General features: G+C 49.6%; 1 protein-coding gene across 4 annotated transcripts in view; it reads right to left on the bottom strand.

Annotated features, from left to right (window-relative positions):
* SIPA1L3 (signal induced proliferation associated 1 like 3) overlaps positions 1–23425 on the bottom strand; it is a 237337-nt gene that overhangs the window by 20357 nt on the left and 193555 nt on the right. For all 4 annotated transcript variants that reach the window (XM_044256522.1, XM_044256523.1, XM_044256525.1 and 1 more), the window contains 2 exons: positions 22462–22889; positions 9937–10158 (listed from right to left, as the gene is read on the bottom strand). In XM_044256522.1, coding sequence (XP_044112457.1) covers positions 9937–10158; positions 22462–22889 — 650 coding nt within the window. The remainder of the gene's footprint in view (positions 1–9936; positions 10159–22461; positions 22890–23425) is intronic.

The following is a 23425-nucleotide window of genomic DNA, read 5'->3' as shown; positions in this document are numbered from 1 at the left end:
TTATGTGCTGGGGGCACCTGGGTGGCTCAGTGGGTTAAAGCCTCTGCCTTTGGCTCAGGTCATGATCCCAGGGTCCTGGGATCAAGCCCCACATTGGGCTCTCTGCTCTGCGTGTGGTTCCTGGTAGCCGGGGCTCCCGGGGACGTGGGGCTGGTGTGTCGTGTGCGGCTGCACTGCTTCCTCATGGTGGCTGGGAGAGGCTGGTTCTATCATCATCTCACCCCACAGTTGAGGGCTGGCGATGCCGAGAGGTTCTGACACACGGTGCTGGGAGAGCTGGGACGTGAACCCAGGTGGTATAAGTCAGGGACCACTCTGCCGTGCAGGTGTAGTAACAGCAGTGACAAAGCTCACGTTCCCAGTGCTCAGTCACTCCTGGGCCCCGCACGGCCTTCACACATGTGATTTCACTTCACCCCTGCAGTGGCACTGGATAAAGCAGGCTTCTCAGGGGGGCCCAAGGGCCACCAGCCCACAGGGGCTTCTCCAGCCCTGCAGTCTGGGCCAGACTGGCCTGTTGAGAAGGTGGTGCCCAGGAGGGCTGAGGGCTGCCGGCTCCACCTCCCAGCCTGCCAGGCTCCAGCCAGGCCCCTCCCGTCAGAAGGGAAACCTGTGGGCCCAGTCACACCCTCACCTGCTGAGCCACGTGCAGCTCCAGCATGGTGCTGGGGGCTCAAATGGAGGAACTCACCAAGCCTCAGAACCCTGGAGCTAGGGACGACTGGCATCCCAGGTTACAGAGCAGGAAGTTGAGGGGCTACGCCTAAGGTGGGGGTAAGCATCCTGACCCTCACTCTGTTCTGCCCTTCTAATGGCTCAGAGAAGGCAGGCCAATGAATTACTGAGCCCAGGGACAAAGTGGCCAAAATGGGACCGTGTGGCCATCCCCTGAGGCAGAGTGCTGGCCTGTCCCTCCCCGGGTGTTGACCAAGGCCTGCAGGAGAAGGGCCGGATTTGGGAGACAGAGCACAGATTCTCTGTCCTTCACTGGCTTATTCTGTCGTTTGGTCAGCTAGAGCATGTGCCCAAATACAGAGAAGACTGTCCCCTGCATGGAATCGTCCTGAGGAAAGAGGAGTCACGGCCCTGGGTAGGAGTCCTCCTTGGGTCTTCCATATGACGAGATGCTCTGTTAGTTACCTCGCTGGCTATGAATCCGAGCTCCGCCACTTCTGGCTGCAGACCTGGCTATGTACTTCTAACTGTGCCTTGGTCTCCTCATCTGGAAATGGGGGTAAGAAAAAGATCCCTCTAGTGGGGTTGCCAGAGGATCAAGGGGCCAGGTCTGTCCAGCCCCAGCCCAGCAGCGTGGCGGAAAGGGAGCACCTCTGTGCTGGATGAGGCCATTTGCATTTCTCTGCGGGGTGTGTTAGAGGTCCCTGACTGAAATCAACTGCAAGGGAAGCAAAGGAAGTAGACAGATTTTGGAATTACTCCTGGTGGGGCAGGGGATAAGCTCATAACATGTGGTGACCTTATGGGGACAAATCACAAAACCAACAAGCATAGTATTTGCAATTATTAACTGGACAAGTGATGTAACCATTCTGGACCTCAGTAGTTCTTATCTGGAAAATGGGAAGCAAAGTACTTGCATCTCCTTGTTCTACAGTGAGAATTAAATGAGTCAATGTAGGTGAAGGGCTTATGACAGTACTTGGTAAAGTAGGTACTCACATACGTAGGTAAATAAGTTATGCAAACGAGTCCCTGTGCCTTGGGATAAAATGTCAGTGACAGCTTCATACACGGGGGTAAAAAAAGTACGTTTAACCTCAAATAATTTAGCTTGAAGATGATGTTTTCTGGAAAACTAGGTTAGGTGACTCAGACGGATCTTTAACAATGAAAAAGACACTATCTCCAAAATGCTCAGAGAATGTCTGAATAAGACAGCTTTATGAAATGGAAATATGTGGACAAAAGCGGTTCTAAATTAACATATTATCTTCCACATGTGATTTAAAAAATGTATCTATATGAAATGCCTGGCTGGCTCAGTCAGCGGTGTGATTCTTGATCTTGGGGCTGTGAGCTCAATCCCCACACTGGGAGCAGAGTTTACTTAAAAATACAATCTTTAAAAAAAATGTACCTATAACTAAATTATCATTATAAGAAGCCATGAAAATACTTTATGTGCTGGGGGCACCTGGGTGGCTCAGTTGGTTAAAGCCTCTGCCTTTGGCTCAGGTCATGATCCCAGGGTCCTGGGATCAAGCCCCACATTGGGCTCTCTGCTCAGCGGGGAGCCTGCTTCTGCCTCTCTCTCTGCCTGCCTCTCTGCCTCTCTGCCTACTTGTGATCTCTGTCTGTCAAATAAATAATAAATAAAATCTTAAAAAAAATACTTTATGTGCTGTCCTAAATATTTCATATATTTATATATTGACATATTTTATATATTTAGTTTACAAACATACAAACATACACATCGAAGGGTGCTTGGATGGCTCAGGCAGTTAAATGTCTGCCTTTGGCTCAGGTCATGATCCCAGGATCCTGGCACTGAGCCTCACGTCTGGGCTCCCTGCTCAGCAAAAAGTTTGCTTCTCATTCTCTCCCCCTGCTCATGATCTCTCTCTCTCAAATGAATAAAATCTTTAAAACATACAAACATAAACATCTATAAAGAGATATAAATTCATATATTTTGGGGCACCTGGGTGGCTCAGTGGGTTAAGCCTCTGCCTTTGGCTCAGGTCATGATGGAATCGAGCCCTGCAATGGGCTCTCTGCTCGTCAGGGAGCCTGCCTCTACCTCTCTCTGTGCCTCTCTCTGCCTCTCTGCCTACTTGTGATTTCTGTCAAATAAATAAATAAAATCTTAAAAAAATTCATATCTTTCAATAGTTACCCTGAATGTAAATGGATAAATGTCCCAATCAAAAGACACAGGGTATCAGATTGGAGAAAAAAACAAGACCCATCAATATGCTGTCTGCAAGAGACTCACTTTAGACCCAAAGACACCTCCAGACTTAAAGTAAAATGGTAGAAAACCATTTACCATGCTAATAGGCATCAAAAGAAAGCTGGGGTAGTAAACCTTATATCAGAAAAATTGGATTTTAAACCAAAGACTGTAATAAGAGATGAGGAAGGACACTATATCATACTTACAGGGTCTGTCCAATAAGAAGATCTAACAATTGTTACCTAACAATATTTATGCTCCTAACATGGGAGCAGTCAATTATACAAGAAAATTAATGACAAAATCAAAGAAACACATCGACAGTAATACAATAACAGTAGGGGACTTTAACACCCCCTTCACTGAAATGGACAGATCATCTAAGAAGATGTCAACAAGGAAACAAAGACTTTAAATGACACAATACACCAGATGGACTTCACAGATATATTCAGAACACTTCATCCCAAAGAAACAGAATACACATTCTTCTCTATTGCACATGGAACAGTCCCAGAACAGATCACAACCTGGGTCACAAATCAGGTCTCACCTGGTACCAAAAGACTGGGATCATTCCCTGCATATTTTCAAACCACAATGCTTTGAGAGCGCCGAATCCTAACCACTAGACCACCAGGGAACCACAATGCTTTGAAACTCAAACTCAATCACAAGCACTCAAATACATGGAGGCTAAAGAGCGTCTACTAAAGAATGAATGGGTCAACCAGTAAATTAAAGAAGAATTGAAAAAATTCATGAAAATGAAAACATAATTGTTCAAAATCTTTGGGACACAGCAAAGGCGGCCCTAAGAGGAAAGTATTATAGCAATACAAACCTTTCTCAAGAAACAAAAAAGGTCTCAAGTACACAACCTAAACCTACACCTAAAGGAGCTGGAGGAAGAACAGCAAATAAAGCCTAAAGCCAGCAGCAGAAGAGAAATAACAAAGATCAGAGCAGAAATCAAGGAAATAAAAACTAAAAGAACAGTAGAACAGATAAAAACCCCTGGCCAGACTTATCAAAAAAAAAAAGAGAAAGGACCCAAATAAATAAAATCAAGAGGAGAGAGCACAACCAACATGGAAAAATACAAACAATTATAAGGACATATTATGAGCAACTAAATGACAACAAATTAGACAATCTGGAAGAAATGGATGCATTCCTAGAGACTATAAACTACCAAAACTGAACGATGAAGAAATAAAAAACCTGAACAGACCCATAACCAGCAAGGAGATTGAAGCAGTCATCAAAAATCTCCCAACAGGGCACCTGGGTGGCTCAGTGGGTTAAGCCGCTGCCTTCGGCTCAGGTCATGATCTCAGGGTCCTGGGATCGAGTCCCGCATCGGGCTCTCTGCTCAGCAGGGAGCCTGCTTCCTCCTCTCTCTCTGCCTGCCTCTCTGCCTACTTGTGATCTCTCTCTGTCAAATAAATAAATAAAATCCTTTAAAAAAAAAAAAAAAATCTCCCAACAAACAAGAGCCCAGGGCTAGACGGCATCCCAGGGGAATTCTGCCAAACATTTAAAGAAGAATTAACACCTATTCTTCTGAAACTGTTCTAAAAAATAGAAAGGGAACGAAAACTTCCAAACTCATTTTATGAATGTTTTTCCATTTCTTTGTGTCTTCCTCAATTTCCTTCACTATTTTACAGTTTCAGAGTACAGATCTTTTACCTCTCTAGTCAGGTTTATTTCTAGGTATCTTACGAGTTTTGGAGCAATTGTAAATGGGATGGATTCCTTGATTTCTCTTCCTGTGGCTTCACTGATGGGGTGGGTGAAGAAATGCAACAGACTTCTCAATAGATGCAGAAAAAGCATTTGACAAAGCACAACATCCTTTCTTGATTAAAACTCTTCACAGTGTAGGGATAAAAGGTATATACCTCAATATCATAAAAGCCATTTATGAAAATCCCATAGCGAATATAATTTTCAATGGGGAAAACAGAGCTTTTCCCTTAAGGTCAAGAACACAGCAGGGCTGTCCACTATCACCACTGCTATTCAACATAGTACTAGAAGTCCTAGCCTCAGCCATTAGACAACAAAAAGTAATAAAAGGCAACCGAATGGATAAAGAAGTCAAAGTCTCACTCTTTGCAGATGGTATGATACTTTATGTGGAACCCAAAAGACTTCACTCCAAAACTTCTAGAACTCATATAGGAATTCAGTAAAGTGCCAGGATATAAAATCAATGCACAGAAAGCAGTTGCATTTTTATAAACCACCAACAAGACAGAATAAAGAGAAATTGAGGAGTTGATCCCATTTACAACTGCACCCAAAACCATAAGATACCTAGGAATAAACCTAACCAAAGAGGCAAAGAATCTGTACTCGGAAAACTACAAAGTACTCATGAAAGAAATGGAGGAAGACACAAAGAAGTGATAAAATTTTCCATGCTCATGGACTGGGAGAACAAATATTGTGAAAATGTCTATGCTGCTACCTAGAGCAATCTACACATTCAGTGCAATCCCTATCAAAATACCATCAACTTTTTTCTTTTTTTTAAAAAAGATTTTATTTATTTATTTGACAGAGATCACAGGTAGGCAGAGAGGCAGGCAGAGAGAGGGGGAAGCAGCCTCCCCGCTGAGCAGAGAGCCCAATCCGGGGTTCGATCCCAGGACTCTGAGATCATGACCTTAGCCAAAGGCAGAGGCCTAACCCACTGAGCCACCCAGGTGCCCCACCATCAACTTTCTTCACAGAAATGGAACAAATAATCCTAAAATTGGGACGCCTGGGTGGCTCAGTTGGTTGGACGACTGCCTTCGGCTCAGGGCGTGATCCTGGAGTCCCGGGATCGAGTCCCGCATCAGGCTCCCAGCTCCATGGGGAGTCTGCTTCGCTCTCTGACCTTCTCCTCGCTCGTGCTCTCTCTCACTGTCTCTCTCTCTCAAATAAATAAATAAAATCTTTAAAAAAAAAAAAAATAATCCTAAAATTTACATGGAACCAGAAAAGACCCAAATAGCCAAAGGATTGTTGAAAAAGAAAACCAAAGCTGGTGGCATCACCATTCCAGACTTCAAGCTCTATTACAAAGCTATCATCATCAAGACAGTATGGTACTGGCACAAAAACAGACACATAATCAGTGGAACAGAATAAAGAACTCAGAAATGGACCCTCAACTCTATGATCAACTAATCTTTGGCAAAGCAGGAAAGAATGTCCAATGAAAAAAAGACAGTCTCTTCAACAAATGGTATTGGAGAAATTGGACAGCCACATGCAGAAGAATGAAACTGGACCATTTCCTTACACCACACACAAAAATAGACTCAAAATGGATGAAAGACCTAAATGTGAGACAGGAATCCAACCAAATCTTTGAGGAGAACACAGGCAGCAACCTCTTCGACCTCAGCCTCAGCAACTTCTTAGAAACACAGCTAAAGGCAAGGGAATCCAGGCCAAAAATGAACTACTGGAACTTCATCAAGATCAAAAGCTTTTGCACAGCGAAGGAAACAGTCAACAAAACCAAAAGACAACTGACAGAATGGGAGAAGATATTCTTAAGACATATCAGATAAAAGGCTAGTATCCAAAATCTATAAAGAACTTACCAAACTCAACACTAAGAAACAAATAATCCAATCAAGAAATGGGCAGAGGACATGAACAGACATTTCTGCAAAGAAGACATCCAGATGGCCAACAGACAAACAAGAAAGTGCTCCACATCACTTGGCTTCAGGGAAATACAAATCAAAACCACAATGAGATACCACCTCACACCAGTCAGAAGGACTAAAATTAGTAAGTCAGGAAATGACAGATTTTTGGTAAGGATAAGTAAAGAGGGGAACCCTCCTACACTGTTGGTGGGAACGCAACTCTGGAAAGAAGCATGGAGGTTCCTCAAAAAGTTGAAAATAGAGCTACCCTATGACCTGGCAATTGCACTACTGGGTATTTATCCCAAAGATAAAAATGTAGTGATCCTAAGGGGCAGGTGCACCCCAATGTTTATAGCAGCAATGTCCACAATAGCCAAACCATGGAAAGAACCTAGATGGCCATCAACAGATGAATGGAAAAAGATGTGATATATATATACAATGGAGTATTATGTAGCCATCAAAAGAAATGAAATCTTGGGGCGCCTGGGTGGCTCAGTGGGTTAAGCCACTGCCTTCGGCTCAGGTCATGATCCCAGGGTCCTGGGATCAAGTCCCGCATCGGGCTCTCTGCTCAGCAGGGAGCTTGCTTCCTCCTCTCTCTCTCTGCCTGCCTCTCTGCCTACTTGTGATCTCTCTCTGTCAAATAAATAAATAAATTCTAAAAAAAAAAAAAAAAAGAAATGAAATCTTGCCATTTGCAACGATGTGGATGGAACTAGAGGGTATTATGCTGAGCGAAATAAGTCAATCAGAGAAATACAATTATCATATGATCTCCCTGATAATGAGGAATGTGAGAGGCAATGTGGGGGTTTGGGGGATAGGGAAGGAAAACATAAAACAGGATGGGATTGGGAGGGAGACAAACCATAAGAGACTCTTAATCTTGGGAAACAAATTGAGGGCTGCTGGAGTGGAGGGGGGTGGGCAGGATGGGGTGGCTGGGAGATGAACATGGGGGAGGGTATGTGCTATGCTATGATTAGCACTGTGAAGTGTGTAAGACTGATGAATCACAGATCTGTATCCCTGAAACATTTATTACATGTTAATAAGAAATATATATACATAATAAAAAAGTCTTAAAAAAAAAAAAAAGACCTGAGAGTTGATGCTTTGGGTCCCTCCCAAAAACATACTGAAGTACGAACCCCAAGTATCTGAGTGACCTTATTTGGAAATAGGGTCTTTATAGAGGTAACCAGAGCAAAATGGTTAGGATGGACCCTAATCCACTAACTGATGTCCTAATAAATAGGGGCGTTATCAACACAGAGGCACGTACATAGGGAGGATGCCACGTGAAGATGAAGGCAGAGAATGGGGAGATGCATCTAGAGGCCGAGAAATCCCATACTTGGCCTGCAAATCAGCAACCGCTGGGCGAGCAGACAGATCTCCCTCACAGCCCTCAGAAGGAACCAACCCCGCCAGCACCACGACCTTGGACGTCTGACCTCCAGAGCTGCGGCACCATACATTATAGGAGTTGAGCACTGGGTCTGCAGCACTTGTGAGGGCAGCCCTAGCGTGCACAAGGGGGAAGGACAGCCGCCACATGGAAGAGACTAACGGGGTCTGCAGGGCCTGCCCCTCTGGTCACCCTAAAAACTGGGGGCCTTGCAGTATCTCACGGGGTTGCCATGAGATCAAAGTGAGATGCGTGGCCCATGCGTTCACCGAAGGAGGACCCAGAGCACCAGAAGCCTGCAAGTGTCTTGTGACCAAGACTGTGGCACCTGCTTTCCAGGGGAATAGAGAAAAGTGACAGGGTGATGGTGGGGATACATGCAGTCGGGAGGGCCCATCCGAGGAGGTGGCATCGTAACAAGCCCCCCCCCCCCAATGGCTGCAAGACCCTGGGGAAGAACACTCCAGGCATAACACTCCAGGCATAACAATGGCCCCGAGCTTGGCCTGGCCTTGGCAAGTGGGAGGAGCAGCAGAGGCCGGGGGCATGGAGTAGAGACAGGGAGGGGCAGAGCGGGAATATGGGAGGGCAGGGGGAGAGAAGGCCAGTCACGCAGGGTCTGGGCAGAGCACAGGCCATTCTATTGCCTGGTGCCACCCGTGTGCCTGGGTCATCCATCCTGGGAGTGGGAAGCCGCAGGAGGTTCTGATCTGGAGAGCAGAGGCTCACAGCCCGGGGCCAGTAGTGACGTCTATGAACTGGATTCATGGTGAGTTCTCCGGGCTCGCCTGCTGACGTCTGTAGGGACCCACATCTCCCCCAACCTTCTCGTTCTGAGCTCTGGGTCACCCATGCATCTGATCGGCTCATCCAGGTCACAAAAGACGTTACAGAGAACCGGAGGGAGGAGGACAGAATCCCTCCTCCCCCAGAACCAGCTCTATCCCTTATCAGCTGATGTGATTTGGGTAAAATGGGGGTGAATAACAGGTCCACCTCACAGAGCTGTTGTGAGGACTCGGGGAATTAATTCACATCTACCAGGAGCTGAGAACCGGGACTGGTGTACAGTGACTATTCAGTAAATGTGAGATACCACATTCTTCTAACTTATAACAGAAATCCTTCCCTAATGCATATTCCTCTCTCCTCTTTTGCCTTACAGCAAAATGCCTCAAACGAGCTGAGCACACGGTTTCCTCCTATTCTGTCCAACCCTTCTCTCCTGTACCCTTGACAGACCTCCATGAGGCTCAGAGCGATGTCAGCTCATGGCCCATCAGCTTGGGCTCCCAGGACGCCACACTTGCCCGGGCTCTGCCTTACACTCTGGACCCTGAGGGCTCCCTCTGCCCGACCTGCACAGCCCCCTCCACTCTCCCCGCACTCCTGGCCATGGGTGTGCCTCCAGCCTCTGCCTCTGTGCTGATGACACCCCACCTGCCCTTGCCAGCCTGACCTCTCCCCTCAGCTCCAGACTCCTGACCCGACTGCCTCCTTCACAGCTTCTGTGCCTCGCGAACGCAACCCAACTGGGAATGAACTTGGGGGCTCCCCGCAACGAAGCCTGCTCCTCACTCAGTCCTCATCTCAGTTCAAGGCCAGTCTGCCCTTCCAGTTACAGGACCTGGATGTTCTTCAATCTCGCCCTTCCTCTCCGCCCGCATTCAGTCTGCCAGCCAACCCTGGCTGCTCCCCTTTAAGCGTATCTGTCCTGAAGCCATCCCCTCTCCTTCCTCGGCCTCCATCCTGCTCTGCCTGCCCCAAATCCCGTCTCCTGCTCAGCAGCTCCTTGAAGGCCACGTCCAACTAAGGGTTTCTGTCCACAGCTGTACCCACGGCACCCTGCCGAAGGAGCCAGGCAGGGGTTGCCCTCTTCCCCCCTGACCCACAGACGCCTGGCTTGGGCCCTGCAGCCTCTCGCTGGGTGTCCCAGCACTTACTTCTTTGGGTCAGTGAAGGGGAGCGGCCGTGGTGGGGGCTCGTCTGTCCTCTTCCACCCCGTGGGGTGCTTATTGCGTATGGGCTGCTTGGAGAAGAAGGACTTGGGGACGGAGGCGGAGAGCTGGAAGGGGCTGGACTGGGTCAGCTGTGAGGGCCGAGGAGTCTCTGTGCTGGCAGTTTTGTAAACCTGAGCGGGGTATCCAGCCCGCGAGCTCATGTCACTGCAGAGTAAAAACAAGAGAAATAAACAGAATCCATTCCACATTTCCCCAAAGCAATCGGTTTAAATTTACTCTTGGGAAACAACAAAGTTCCTTCACACAAGAGAGATACAAATACACTGCTGCTGTGGAAAATTCCAGTATGGAATCCTGAGCAGAGAGAAGGGGAAGTCGCCCACAAGGCCCCCAGTCCCACCCCAGAAATGCCCTCTAGCACATGTGGGAATCACCTGTGCATGTGGGTGGATGCACCCTGAGATTCAGTCTCCTGGGCACAGCCTGCACAGCTGAAGGTGGGGGTCCTACCTGTCCGTCTCTAGAGAGATCCATGGTTTACAATTTGCTCGCTGTCTCGCTCACATGCACGCCCTCTCCCTTTCTCTCGCTCCCTTTTCCTATGCGTTACAAATATACCTGTGACTATGATCAGGGAGGTAGGAAGTTTTTTTGGGGGGAGAAGGAGAACTGTATGTTTAACTGGGATCACATTAATATATTGTTCTGTAACTCTTTTTTTTTTTTTTTTAAAATCTAAAATACCGCTTGCCAAGGCGTTCTTTCATTCAAATATTTTTTTTGGAGTACCTACTACACATCAGACAACGTTCCCACTGACCCAGTCTAAAACCACAGCTCACAATCCCCAATGCTGGATTCCCCTGGCATTCGTGCTACAGTGAACGGCACACTGCTAACTGGAACCTAGCTGCTGGGGACCCAGCTGTTTACTCCCCTGAGACAAAGTGATTTTTATTTTATTTATTTATTTGACAGACAGATCACAAGTAGGCGGAGAGGCAGGCAGAGAGAGAGAGGAGGAAGCAGGCTCCCTGATGCAGGACTTGATCCCAGGACCCTGGGATCATGACCTGAGCCGGAGGCAGAGGCTTTAACCCACTGAGCCACCCAGGTGCCCCACAAAGTGACTTTTAAATAAAATTTAATAAAATTTGAAACTTTCAGATAAAATTCTAATTCCACTTCAAGTCAGATGCATTTGAGAAAATTAATGCCTCTGGGGTTTGAGTCAATAAATGCTTTGTGAAGGTCAATTTAACAACATGAAAGGGTGGGGTCCAGTCAAATGAGGAGACCAGCAAATCCTCTCCCCCCAAGCACAAGACTGACAAAATAACCATTTTGGCACTCTGGCAATGGACTAACAGCGTATGACAATCTGAGAGTCTTCTATGCTTGAAAAGCTGTTGCACATTAGATGAGAAGTGAGGGAATCTGGGGAATTTTGGCTGGGGCTCCTGCCATCCTCCTGTCCAGCTCAATGCATAAGGATATCCACCATACCGAAATCTTTGGGATAGAATCAAGCAAACGGGCATGTGTGCACCGAGAGTTTTGGAAAGAGGGGAGAAAAGGGCAGAAGAATGATTTAAAGAAATAATCGCTGAAAACTCCCCACATTTGATGAAAAAAAATTCACCTACACACCTAAGAAGCCCCACAAGCCCTAAGCATGGTAAATACAAAGACATTCCAATCCAGAAAGCTCCAAGTTAGTGAGATAAAAACCTTGAACATCTCAAGAGAAAAAGGATTCATCACATAAAGCAAAACATCAATATAATTAACTGCTGACTATTTCTTTGAAACAAGGTATGGAATATCTTCAAAGTGCAGAAAGAAAGGAACTACCAGCCAAGAATTCTTTATCCAGCAAAACTATCCTTCACATATGAAGGCAAAATAAAAATAATCCCTGATAGAGAGAGAAATCGATGCCAGCTCATTTGCCTGGTAAATTAATAAAAGAAGTCCTCGGGCTGAAAGACTCCGGGGTGCTTGGCTGGCTCAGTCCACAGAGAATGAGATCCTTGATCTCAGGTTGCAGGTTCAAGCCCCATACTGGGGGTAGAGATTACTTAAAAATAAAAAAAAAATTTTTTTTAAATATTTTACTTATTTACTGGAGAGACAGAGAGCAAGCTAAAGAGAGAGCATGAGAGGGAGGAGAGACTCAGTGGGAGAGGGAGAAACAGACTCCTCAATGAGCAGGGAGCCAGGACCCTGGGATCATAACCTGAACTGAAGGCAGCCACTTAACCAACTGAGCCACCCAGGCGCCCCTAAAAATAAAATCTTAAAAAAAAAAGAAAAAGAAAGACGAAAATGACTCCAGATGGTGACCTGAATCCATACAGAGAAACGAAAGGTCCAAGATGGTGAATTTGTGGGTTAGAATAAGACTGCAGATTCATGTTTTCTTATTTCTTCTCTAATATCCTTAAAGACGTAACACTGTAAAAGGCAGTAAGAACAGCACTTTCTTGTTGGGCTTATAACATACATGGATGTAATAAAATGACAAAAATAGCACAAAGGATGGGAAATGGAATGTGGTTACACTGCAGAAAAGTTTATTTCTTTAAAATTTAAAAAAAAAAAAACCACATATATTTTCTTGAGAGGTGGGGAGGGGGCAGAGGGAGAGGGAGAGAGAGAAACCCAATAGGCTCCATGCTCAGCAGGGGCTGAGCCCATGAGATCGTGGGGCTCGATCTCATGACCCTGGGATTATGACCTGAGCTGAAATCAAGAACTGGATGTTTAAGCAACTGAGCCTCCCAGGTGCCCATGGAGAAAAGTTTCTATATTTTACTAGATCTAAACTACAATGTCAAGATGCATATTATAATAGCTAAAAAAATATGGTCAAAAAATAAAGTGGAATCCGGGGTGCCTGGGTGGCTCAGTCGGTTGGGCGTCTGCCTCTGGCTCGGGTCATGATCCTGGGGTCCTGAGATCGAGTCCCACATTGGGCTCCCTGCTTGGTGGGGAGCCTGCTTCCCCCTCCCCCTCAGCCTGCCTCTCTGCCTACTTGTGTTCTTTCTCCCTCTGTCAAATAAATAAATAAAATCTTAAAAAAAAAAAAAAGTGGAATCCAAACAGTATGAATCCAAACAGTATTTATTAAGTAAATAAATTTACTTAATACAAAAGGTGGCAGTAACAGGTCACCGGGAGCCCTGGGTGGTTCAGGTCATGATTTCAGGGTCGTGAGACTGAGCTAAATGTCCTGCTCAGTGTGGAGTCTGCTCAAGATTCTCTCTTTCCCTCCGTCCCTGGTCCCTGCTCTCACTCTCTCTCAACTAAATACTTTTTTTAAGGTTTTATTTATTTATTTGACAGAGAGAGAGAGAGAACGTGCGTGTGCACAAGCAAGCAGAGCAGCAGGCAGAGGGAGAGGGGGAAGCAGACTCCCCGCAAGCAGGGAGCCCAATGCGGGGCTCAATCCCAAGTGCCTGGGATCATGATCTGTGCCAAAGATAGACGCTTAACTGACTGAGCCACCCAGGCACCCCTCAACTAAATAAAATCTTTTAAAAATAAATAAATAAATAAAATAACTGAGCAGGGAAGAGAGTAACCATACAGAAAATAGCAAAACGGGGACTGTAAATCCAACTGCTATCAACGATTTCCTTAAAAGTGAATGTTTCAGCACCAGAAGTGAACGACAGAGATTGTCAGACAGGACTAAAAGAAGCAAGGTCTAACTAGATATGCTTTCTAAGATTTAGCAACATCTATTAATGGGGCCATGCCCAGGGAGCCAGGGAGTGTAGGACATCAGGAAGGGACCTGAGGGTGATCTGGAGGCCCCCCCAGGGCGGCAGTGCCACCTGAGCTGAGAACTCAAGGGTGAGCTGTGTCAGTCTAATGTGGGACCTCCTGGAAATCTGTGCCACAGAAAAGTCTGCCCAAGTACTTGTGGATGGTCATCAGAAACGGTCACTGGGGATGGTCATCGCTGTGCTGTGTATAATCAAGAAAGTTAGGGCCTCTTGATCTCAGGGCTGTGGATTCAAGCCCCATTCTGCATGTAGAGATTACTTAAGACAATAAATTAAAACTTAAAAAAAAAAAAAAAAAAGGAAGTTAGACCTGGCCTGGATGTCTTTTAACAGGGGATTAACAAAAGTTTCAAGCACATCTTGATGATCAAAAATGATGCAGCCAGTTCGGGGCGCCTGGGTGGCCCGGTCCGCTAAGCATCTGCTGTGATCCCTGGGTCTGCTAAGCATCAGGTCGTGATCCCAGGGTCCTGGGATCGAGCCCCGTGCCCCTCTGGCAGGCTTGGCTGGGTGCAGTGCTTAGTGGGGAGTCCGCCTCTCCCTCTGCCCCTTCCCTGGCTCCTTCACTCTTTCTGTTAAATAAAATCTTAAAAAAAAAAAAACAAAAACCCAAAATGTAAAACAAAAACAAAAAAATTATGCAGCCAGTTCAAAGAATGAGGTAGGTTTATTTATGAACAAGGACAGATGTCTGACTGAGCTGGGGATTTCTGTAACTTGTAGCTAAAGGCATGCCCATGACTGTGTCCCCATCTTCAGTGTCTCTGAGACTCGGGGGTGGATGGTGGCTTTGCACACAGTATGGCCTCAGCACAAAACAATTCCCCAAAATATGCTGTGTCTTTCATCCCAGCCTTGAAGTGGGTGCCCCTTCCAACACATCCGTGGACCATGAGTCCAGGTGTCCAGCCCCGGCAGGAGTTCTTACCCCACCTACTGATCCCTTTCTGAAGCACCAACAAGTCCTCAGCCAGGACTTGAAAAGCAGGGAGCACCATGAGGTAGATGAGAATTCGGGCTGCCCCGCTCATCTGATCTGGGTCCCAACCCCAGCTCCCAACACCACCCTGTGGCCTTAGCTCAGGTCCCTTCCCCTCAGTGAGCCTGTCCTCTCTGAGAAACGAGGGACAGCAGCACCATGGCCTGAAGTCACATGTGCAAAGTTGTGAAGGGATGTGGTGCGCCCAGGGGCAAAAAGCTGGGACTCCAGCTTTGGCCAGCACCGGGCTGGGGGTGTCCTGCTCTGTGTTCCCACCCCACCTGCCGGGAGGTGCTATGCATATCTGTGTTATGTCTCAGGGGTGTGTTTTGGATTTTGTGGGAGGAAAAGATTTTGTGCCTTTGGAAAAAAGTTGACAAAACCACGTGCTGGCTGGAGAAGCCAGAGCTGCACTCACACAGGCAACCCCTCAGTCTTGGTGGGTGGCCCGGGGTGGGTGACCCGGGGTGGGTGACAGGCCTTTGGGAGGCAGGGACAGAGCTGGCTGTGCCTGTGAGCATGGCGGGACCCTGTTCTAGGCATCTTACAGGTGCCCCTCCATTAATCGTCCTGGCAGGCCCATGAGGCAGGAGTCCCCACCATACCCATGTTTCACTGGGGAAACTGAGGCCCGTAGAGATGAAATAACTTGCCCCGAATGATGCAGTTGGTAGGTGAGGGTGCCAGGACACAAACCAGTCTGGCTCAAGAACCCAGGCTTTTAACCACAAGCCTGTACTTTCAAGGACAATGGCAGTCACGATAAACACATGGTAAGTGTAAACGAAACCTAGCATCGGGGGGATGGTTTTGGACCCAGTGTGTCTCAGGCCCCATGCGAAGTACTTTATTTTATTTTATTTTATTTTTTAAAGATTTTATTTATTTATTTGACAGAGAGAGATCACAAGTAGGCAGAGAGGCAGGCAGAGAGAGAGGAGGAAGCAGGCTCCCTGCTGAGCAGAGAGCCCGATGCGGGACTCGATCCCAGGACCCTGAGATCATGACCTGAGCCAAAGGCAGCGGTTTAACCCACTGAGCCACCCAGGCGCCCGCGAAGTACTTTAAATGCATGATGTTGGTTCATTCTGGCAGCCAGAGACCACAGATCCCCCTTATTAATCCCATCTTACAGATGAGAACACTGAGCCACAGAGAAACTAAGTAGCCTTGTTGGAGGTCATACAACTGGGTCAGCTGTTGAGCTGTAACCTGGACATTTCCCAGAGCCTGGGAAATAACACTGCTCCCCCACATACCCCTCATGGCTTGGCCTTAATTGCTAGACCGACCTTGGCCTCTCAGCCTGGCATTTGGCAGGCCTGGAGTGTGGCATCAGTCCCTGCCTGTGGCTGGAGTTATGCTCCAGGGTGGGATATGGGCTCAAACCAATGCAGAATCCAATCAGGGCTCATCACCTCTGCCCCACACCCCCCGTCCCTGCAGCAGCCTCCTCCTGCCCACCCCCCACCAAACGTGGGCAGAGGGAGCCTGTGAACACCTGCATCGGATCACAGCCCTCTTCTGCCCAGGACCCTGTGGGGCTCCGCCTTGCTCAGGGGAGAGTCAGAGTCCCCTCCTCTGCCCACAAGGCCCTACACCACCTGGCCTGCCCCCTCTGCCCTCAGCTCCTCCCGCTCACCAGACTCCAGCCACTTGGAAGCTCTTCCCAGCCAGAAACATTTTGGCCTCAAGGCCTTTGCATTGCTCCCACCTTTCCTTGAGAGGGCTTGGACTCCTCGCCCAGGCTGCCTGGACTCTCCAAGTGGGTCTCTGTCACATGTGACCCCGGTGGATGCGAGGCCCTCGTATTATATTTAAGGGTTGTGTCCCCAGAATGGAATCCCTGAGGTGCCCTCCTGGCCCAGCCTGGGGAAGCAAAGCCACTTGCTTCTTGCCTGGCTGTGGCAGCTCCTCATGGAGCGGAGAGCCTCCGAGTACCCCTCACAGCTCTGACAAATTGCTCTGGAAACCCAGGAAGCTTTGGGGCGTGCGCTGCCTCGGAGAGGGCGGGGGGCCAGGTGGCTGCCTGCCTGGGATCACTCGGCCCACTGCGGTGCCCACGGCAGGCGCTGGCGCCTGGCTGTGTGCCTGGAAGCCGGGCTCCCGTGACGAACGTCTGGGGAGAGCGTCTGCGAAGTCCCTGAAACCCATGGTAGGCACAAGCTGCTACAGGCTCCTGCAGCTCCTGAAGCAGGGCTGGAACTCGGGGAGGGCAGGGCTGGCTGTTTCCCTGCTCGGGCATGGCACGGCCCATCCCTCTCCTGGCAGTCCTCGGAGTTTGTGGGCAAACTCAATTCCTTCTACTGTCCAGAATAATCTTTTTCAAACCGAAGTCAGATTATGCATTCACACGCCTCCCATGGCTCCCACGTTCTTCACAACCAAATCCCAGCAGCTGACCGTGGTCCGTAAGCCTGCCAGAACCCGGCTCTGGCCTGCTCTGCAAAACTGCCCCTCTTCCTGCCCCTCTCCCCTTTGCTCTATCTGCTCCTCCTTCTCTAGCCACCTGACCATTTCTTAGGCACCGCAAATGAATTCCCCTTCAGGGTCTTGGTATTTGCTGCTTCCTCTGCCTGGGTCGATCCCTTACTTCCTGGAAAACACCAACTCCTCCGAGAGGACTTCCCAGCTCTCCATCCTGTTGGCTTTTTCTCCCCAGACCTTATCAGCCTCCAGCACAGGGAGATCACGTGGTTCCTCAGCTGTCCGTCTATCTTGCTCTCTCGCCAGAGAATGTCAGCTCCACAAGAGAAACCCTTGACTTTGTTCCCTGCCATGTCACCATGTTTGGAAGAGTCCCTGGCACACAGTGGTGCTTTAGTGGTAAGAATGACCTTTCTCTCAGGGGTGGGGACCTGCCCCACTCTCCTCTCCTTAAGAAAGAACCTCACCATAAATAAAATCTTAAAAAAAAAAAAAAAAAAAGGGCGCCTGGGTGGCTCAGTGGGTTAAGCCGCTGCCTTCGGCTCAGGTCATGATCTCAGGGTCCTGGGATCGAGTCCCGCATCGGGCTCTCTGCTCGGCAGGGGCCTGCTTCCCTTCCCCTCTCTCTGCCTGCCTCTCTGCCTACTGTGATCTCTCTCTGTCAAATAAATAAATAAAATCTTTAAAAAAAAAAAAAAAAAAAAAAAGAAAGAACCTCACCACTCCCTGTCTGCAGCAGCCTCCCCACTCCCAGCTCGCTGGCAGCGTCCTGGACCTGTGTCTTCCTCCCTCCTTATGTCCCAGCAAAACCACTTGTTGACATGGTCACAGCTACTCTGTCCCCTGGTCTGGGCCCCTTCCTTTTACCTCATATCTCAGCATCAGCCCCGTCCCTGTGGCTGTCTCCAGACCCATCTCTAGCACCATCTTTCAAATCATAAATCTGCTTCTACTACCCTTGCGGCTGAGAACTTTCCTTGCTGCTCATAGCTCTGATGATGGAATTCAAACTCTGTAATGTGGATGACAGGGCCTTGCATGGTCTGGCTTCTGCTGACCTCCCCCCAAACCCATCAGCTACCCCCTGAGTTTCTACCCTTGAGCCAAGGAGCCTGTGGTTCAGTGACCTGACGGCATCCACCCTCCTTTCCACCTCAGAGCCTTTGCACATGCTACCTTTCATAGGAACACCCTCTCCACACCTCAACTTTCTCTTTCTCTCTTTTTAAAAGATTTGTTTATTTTAGAAAGGGATGAGGGGGAGAGGGAGAGAGAGAGGACCTCAAGCAAACTCCCCTCTGAGCAGACCCTGATGCAGGGCTCCATCTCACCACTCTGAAATCATGACCCGAGCTGAAATCAAGAGTCAAATGCTTAACTGAGCCACCCAGGAGCCCTTTTCTCTCTCTCTTTTTTTTAACTGTATAATAGCTCATATATAGAAAAGTATACAAAACATACACATACAACTGAAAGAATAGTCACTAAGCAGACACCATATAACTGGATCCTGGGTCAAGAATGTATCACCGGCCCCTTGGAGACCACTCAACTGTGCCCTCCTCCCTCTGTTCTTTTACCTTTGGCAGAAATGACCCCTCCTCACAGAAACCGCCTTTGCCCCTCAGACGAGATCAGACATTCCCTCCAGCCCTGCCCCACATCTACCCTCAGATCCCAGTGGGTCTTTTCTCCCTAGGCCTTCCTCTAGCACAATCCAGTCATTACTTCCATCATTCTTTGCCTGCTGTCTCCCTGGTACCTGGTCAGTGTCAGCACAGCCGGGGCCCTGCGTGCCCACAGCTCCCAGCAGGCGGCCGGGCACACAATGGGCCCTCACTGTGCAAACAAACACGGGGAGGCTCCGCTACAAAGGACTGGTCAAGTGGAGCCAGGGGCAGCTGTGGAACTGGCTTGCCTGCCCTCGAGGAGCCGCGGCTGCGCACCAGGCTGTCCCCATGGCTTAGCCCAAGGAAGAAGACTAATGACTGCAGGAGCACAAGGCCGGTGGATGGCCTGGGACCAGGGGCAGTGCGGCCATGGCAGGCGGAGGCGCGTGTGGGCCTCTAGGGTGCAGGTGTCCAGTGACCATCCGGGAACTTGGCTCCCTGCTGAGATGGTGAGGTTGTGGGCGGGCCAGCAGAGCAGGACCCACATGGGACTTGCACATCTTCTCTGTCTGGGACACTCTACCCTCGCTAGTCCTCCCTATTCTAGGAGAGCCCCTTCCACAATGGGGTCTGGCCCCCCTTTGGGCTCCCACATTCCAGGTGCTTCCCCCACCAAGGCACTGACCACTCCCTGCTGTCACTGTCTTAGGATGGGTTTGTCTCCCCTGTTGGACTTTGAGCCCTCAAGTCGCTGTGATGTCCCCAGCACTGCCTGTAATAGGCACAACTCTGGAGAAATATTCTGATTTTAATTCATTTTAGAACAATCCCCTGTGAGTTCAATGACAGGAGGTTCAAGGTCTGCTGCCCCATACTGTCCTGAGGATCCCATAAACATTAGCTCATTCAATCTTTACCATATCCCTAGGAGGCAGATTATGTGATTTATCCCCCATCTTACAGACGAGGAAACTGAGGCCCAGAGAAGTTCAGTCATTTGCTCAAGGCCGCATAGCCAAGGCAAGGCAGAGGGAGGGCTTGAACCCTGGTGGAGGTCCGTTCTCTCCTCTACTGGCAGATGTTTCTTAAATCAACTAACTCATTTAATTTTCCTTAAACTTGTCCAAGATGGTATCAGGGGATGGGCGGGGAACACTTTCCTAATACTCATTAAAGCAAACATATATCCAGTTAAAAAAACACATTTTCCTCCTGTACCACCCAAATCACCTCGAGCACCCCATTTTGGGAAATGCTGTTCCACTCTAGAGCCTGGTTGCCTAGGAGAAAACTTCGGGAAGCAGCTTAATGAGTAGATAAGAATGATTTGCAATTAGCATCAATTGTCTGTATGCAAATTAAAGCTCCCAACCGCAGGGCCCTCTTTTGTAGTGGGCTCCTCTCCCATTTTATTCCCTTCATTTCTGGGTTCAGCAAATCCTTCTGGCAGACACAGGGTAATTTTACACCCACCCCCTGGCTTCAGCCACAGTCTCCTCCCCAGCCTGCCGCCTTTATAGCACAGATTTCAAAACCCTCCCGTTGCTCAGATTTACTAAGCTGGTCCCAGGCCCAGCACAGGACTAGGGGAGCTGAGGGCTGGGACCCCCGTGGCACCCAGAACTCTCCTGGCGCAGAGGCCTTCTGGATGGGTGCACTCTGACATTTGCCTCAGTGATGGCCTGACTGTCATCTGTCTCCCTCAAAGGAGATGGACAAGGACAGGGGTTGGGGGACGCATCTGCTTTTGCTCAGTATCTGTCTGAGATACAGTATCTCAGTATCAGCTCCCACCCCAGCACCTGTGACCTAAAAGATCCCTAAGAAAGATCTGTGAGTGAAACAAATGGAAAAATTAATGGACGAAAGAGCTGGTCAAAAGTCCGAGAGTTCAGATGACTGAGAACCACCTGTTAGGGGAGGTGTACTGAGCCAAAGGCTAAGTTCGCTGGGACTCAAGACCTCTCTGCCTTCACCCTTCCGGGCTCCTGACTCAGGGAGGTCAGGCACCAGGGTTGGGGGGCACCCACAATATGGGCACCTTCAAACATGGTGGTTTCCAAATCTGTCAGAACCACCACTAAGTCATGAGATCATTTAAGGAGGTGTCGAGATGTACTCCCATTCTCAACTGATGCGACTACCTCAGAGCGCTTCACACAAAAGCTAAGCATTGTTTGGGGTATATTTGCTTTGCCTTTTCACAAACACAGCTATTTCTGCAGAGACACAGACGAAATCCACTGTAGGTTGTGGTCAAGGCCTAAGCCCACTGCCTGGGTACAGGAGTTCTGCGTGGACAAAGGCCGTATGTCTGAGGGCCGGCAAAGGAGAGAATCGAAGGAGAGGACCCTCCCCCACCGCCCCCAGTATGGGGGTCCTGGGCTGGCCCCTGCTTAGGTGTGGTGGGGAAAGGAAGGAAGGCCTTGAGACCGCTCCGGGGTCTGCACGGGGGATGGCAGCACAGGAATCGCTGCCTGGGGCTGCAGACCTCGAGGGGACACATGTGCCAGAACCACATAAACCCCGAGCCCCGTGAGGGCAGAACTGTTTTCCCACCTCTGCGCATTCTCCTGGGAGATAGTATGCGGCTTTCACCCGATGCTCAAGGTGTATGCAGTCTAGGCCCCAGACTGACCGCTGAATGCCAGCTCCTTCTCACTTACTCCCCTGCCTGCCTCGCCACCAGTAGTGCTCAGAGTGCAGTCCCAGGACCAGCGGCATCACCATCTACCAGGGACTTAACAAAATTCGTATTCTCAGGCCGCACTCTGACCTACTGAATCAGAAACTCTGGACTGGAGATGCCTGGGTGGTTCAGTTGTTTAGCGACTGGCTTTGGCTCGGGTCATGATCCCAGGGTCCTGGGATCGAGCCCCGCATCGGGTTCCCTGCTCGGCGGGAAGCCTGCTTTTCCCTCTCCCACTCCCACTGCTTGTGCTCCCTCTCTCGTTATGTCTCTATCAAATAAATAAATAAAATCTTAAAAGAAAGAAAGAAACTCCCGATTGGGGTCTTGCAGTCTGTGCTCGATAGCCCTCCAGGGGCTGGACGGCTAAACCGTCATCTCTCAGACTTCCTCATGACCACCTGCTCAAAGGCCTGCGGGAAAGCTCTCGCTTTCTCCAGAGAAAGGGAGCTACAAGAAGTGATCCTCCATGCACCCCATGGGCACCACGGAAACCCCAGACAAGGAAGCTGCAGCTAGCAGGGTAAGAACAGTGAAATGCGAAGACCCAGGGTCCAGGCCTTGAGGCCCTCCCTGAGCTGCAGTACCAACCTGGCTCTGCCCTCTGGATTTCCCATCAGGGGCCTGTGAAACCTCAATTTGTTTAAGCCACTGTGGGTCAGATGTCCTGTTACCTCCAACCAAAGGCCCCCCGAACATGTACAATTACCCTCAGAAAGCATAAAACCACTAGTCTCAAGCAGACAGAGATCGAGGGTCAGAATGAACTAAAGACAGATGAAGCAGACAGCCAGGAGCTTCTTTCCCTCCACCCAGGGTACGTGAGGGCTGAATGATGGGCTGTAGTGGTTGGTCCACAAGCCTCCCGACTTTGGAAGCAAACCAGTGTGTAAGCAATCCGCCTATGACCCTGTGTGTAGTGGGGGGGAACCCCACTGTCAGGACTGTGGGGAGAGCGGATGGTGGTCAGGACTCCCTGAAGGACCAGGGTAGGGAGCAGTGCCTTACCTAGGCTGCCTGGGCGGGTCGCGGCTCCCCCCCGCCAGGCCTGTTGGGGTGCTGGAGCCTGAGGAGTATAACTTCGGGCGGTAGCCCTTGGTCTGGCCAGCAACCACAGGAGCTGGTGAGACCTCCCGCCGTCTGTCTGTGTGGTGGGACCGCCCGGCGGCCTCCCGTCCGCCCCCACAGAGGCCCATGGTTCCTGGAGGCTTGTGTGGCTTGGCCTGCCGAGGAACCTTGGCCAGGGACATGCAGCTGGGGCTAGAGGTGTAGAGGGTGGTGTCAATGCCGCTGTCGCTGGAGCCCCCCTTGGAGAGGGGGTCTTGCTCTGGCTCCAGGGGGTCCAGGGGGTCCAACCAGCGGTCATCGCTGTGGCTGCTGGATGCGTTGCTGGAGAGGGTGTTGCTGCTGGAGTGACTGGAGTACGGAGGCTCCCCCTGGAAGGCGAGACAGTGTGTCATCCCAGACTCCACAGCCGGGGCACGGACCTCCCCTCCCAGTGTCCTCCCCACCCCTAAGCTCTGGCTCCCACACTTCTTGGCCATGGTACCTTGGGTGAGTGACAGAGCTCTCCCATGCCTCAGTTTCCACATCTGTAAAATTGGGCCATTGATAACCTGCCTCGTGGGCCTGTTCAGAGGCACCGCAACATTACGTGTGCAAGGTGCCACCCATAACACAGGCTCAACCCACACAGCTGTGCTCCTGGCCTTCCCTCCCAGATCCATCTCTTCCCTGCTTCATTAAGGCATTTCCATCCTGTTAGCCACCCCAAGCAGGAGCCCTGGAGTCACCCTGGACCCTGCTTCTGCTCTCACACCTATGTCCAGCCCCACAGCAAATCCTGTGGCCTGCATCTTCAAAGGGGACCCAGGACCTGCCACCTCTGGTCCTCCTTGGCTCCACCCCAGGCCCATCCACCACCATCTCCTACTGCACCACGGCAACAGCCTCGCTGCTGTCCTCCGGCCCT

This window comes from Neovison vison, chromosome 7 (assembly GCF_020171115.1).
Source record: "Neovison vison isolate M4711 chromosome 7, ASM_NN_V1, whole genome shotgun sequence".
Taxonomy (NCBI): domain Eukaryota; kingdom Metazoa; phylum Chordata; class Mammalia; order Carnivora; family Mustelidae; genus Neogale; species Neogale vison.
This window is presented reverse-complemented; position numbering and strand designations above follow the sequence as displayed.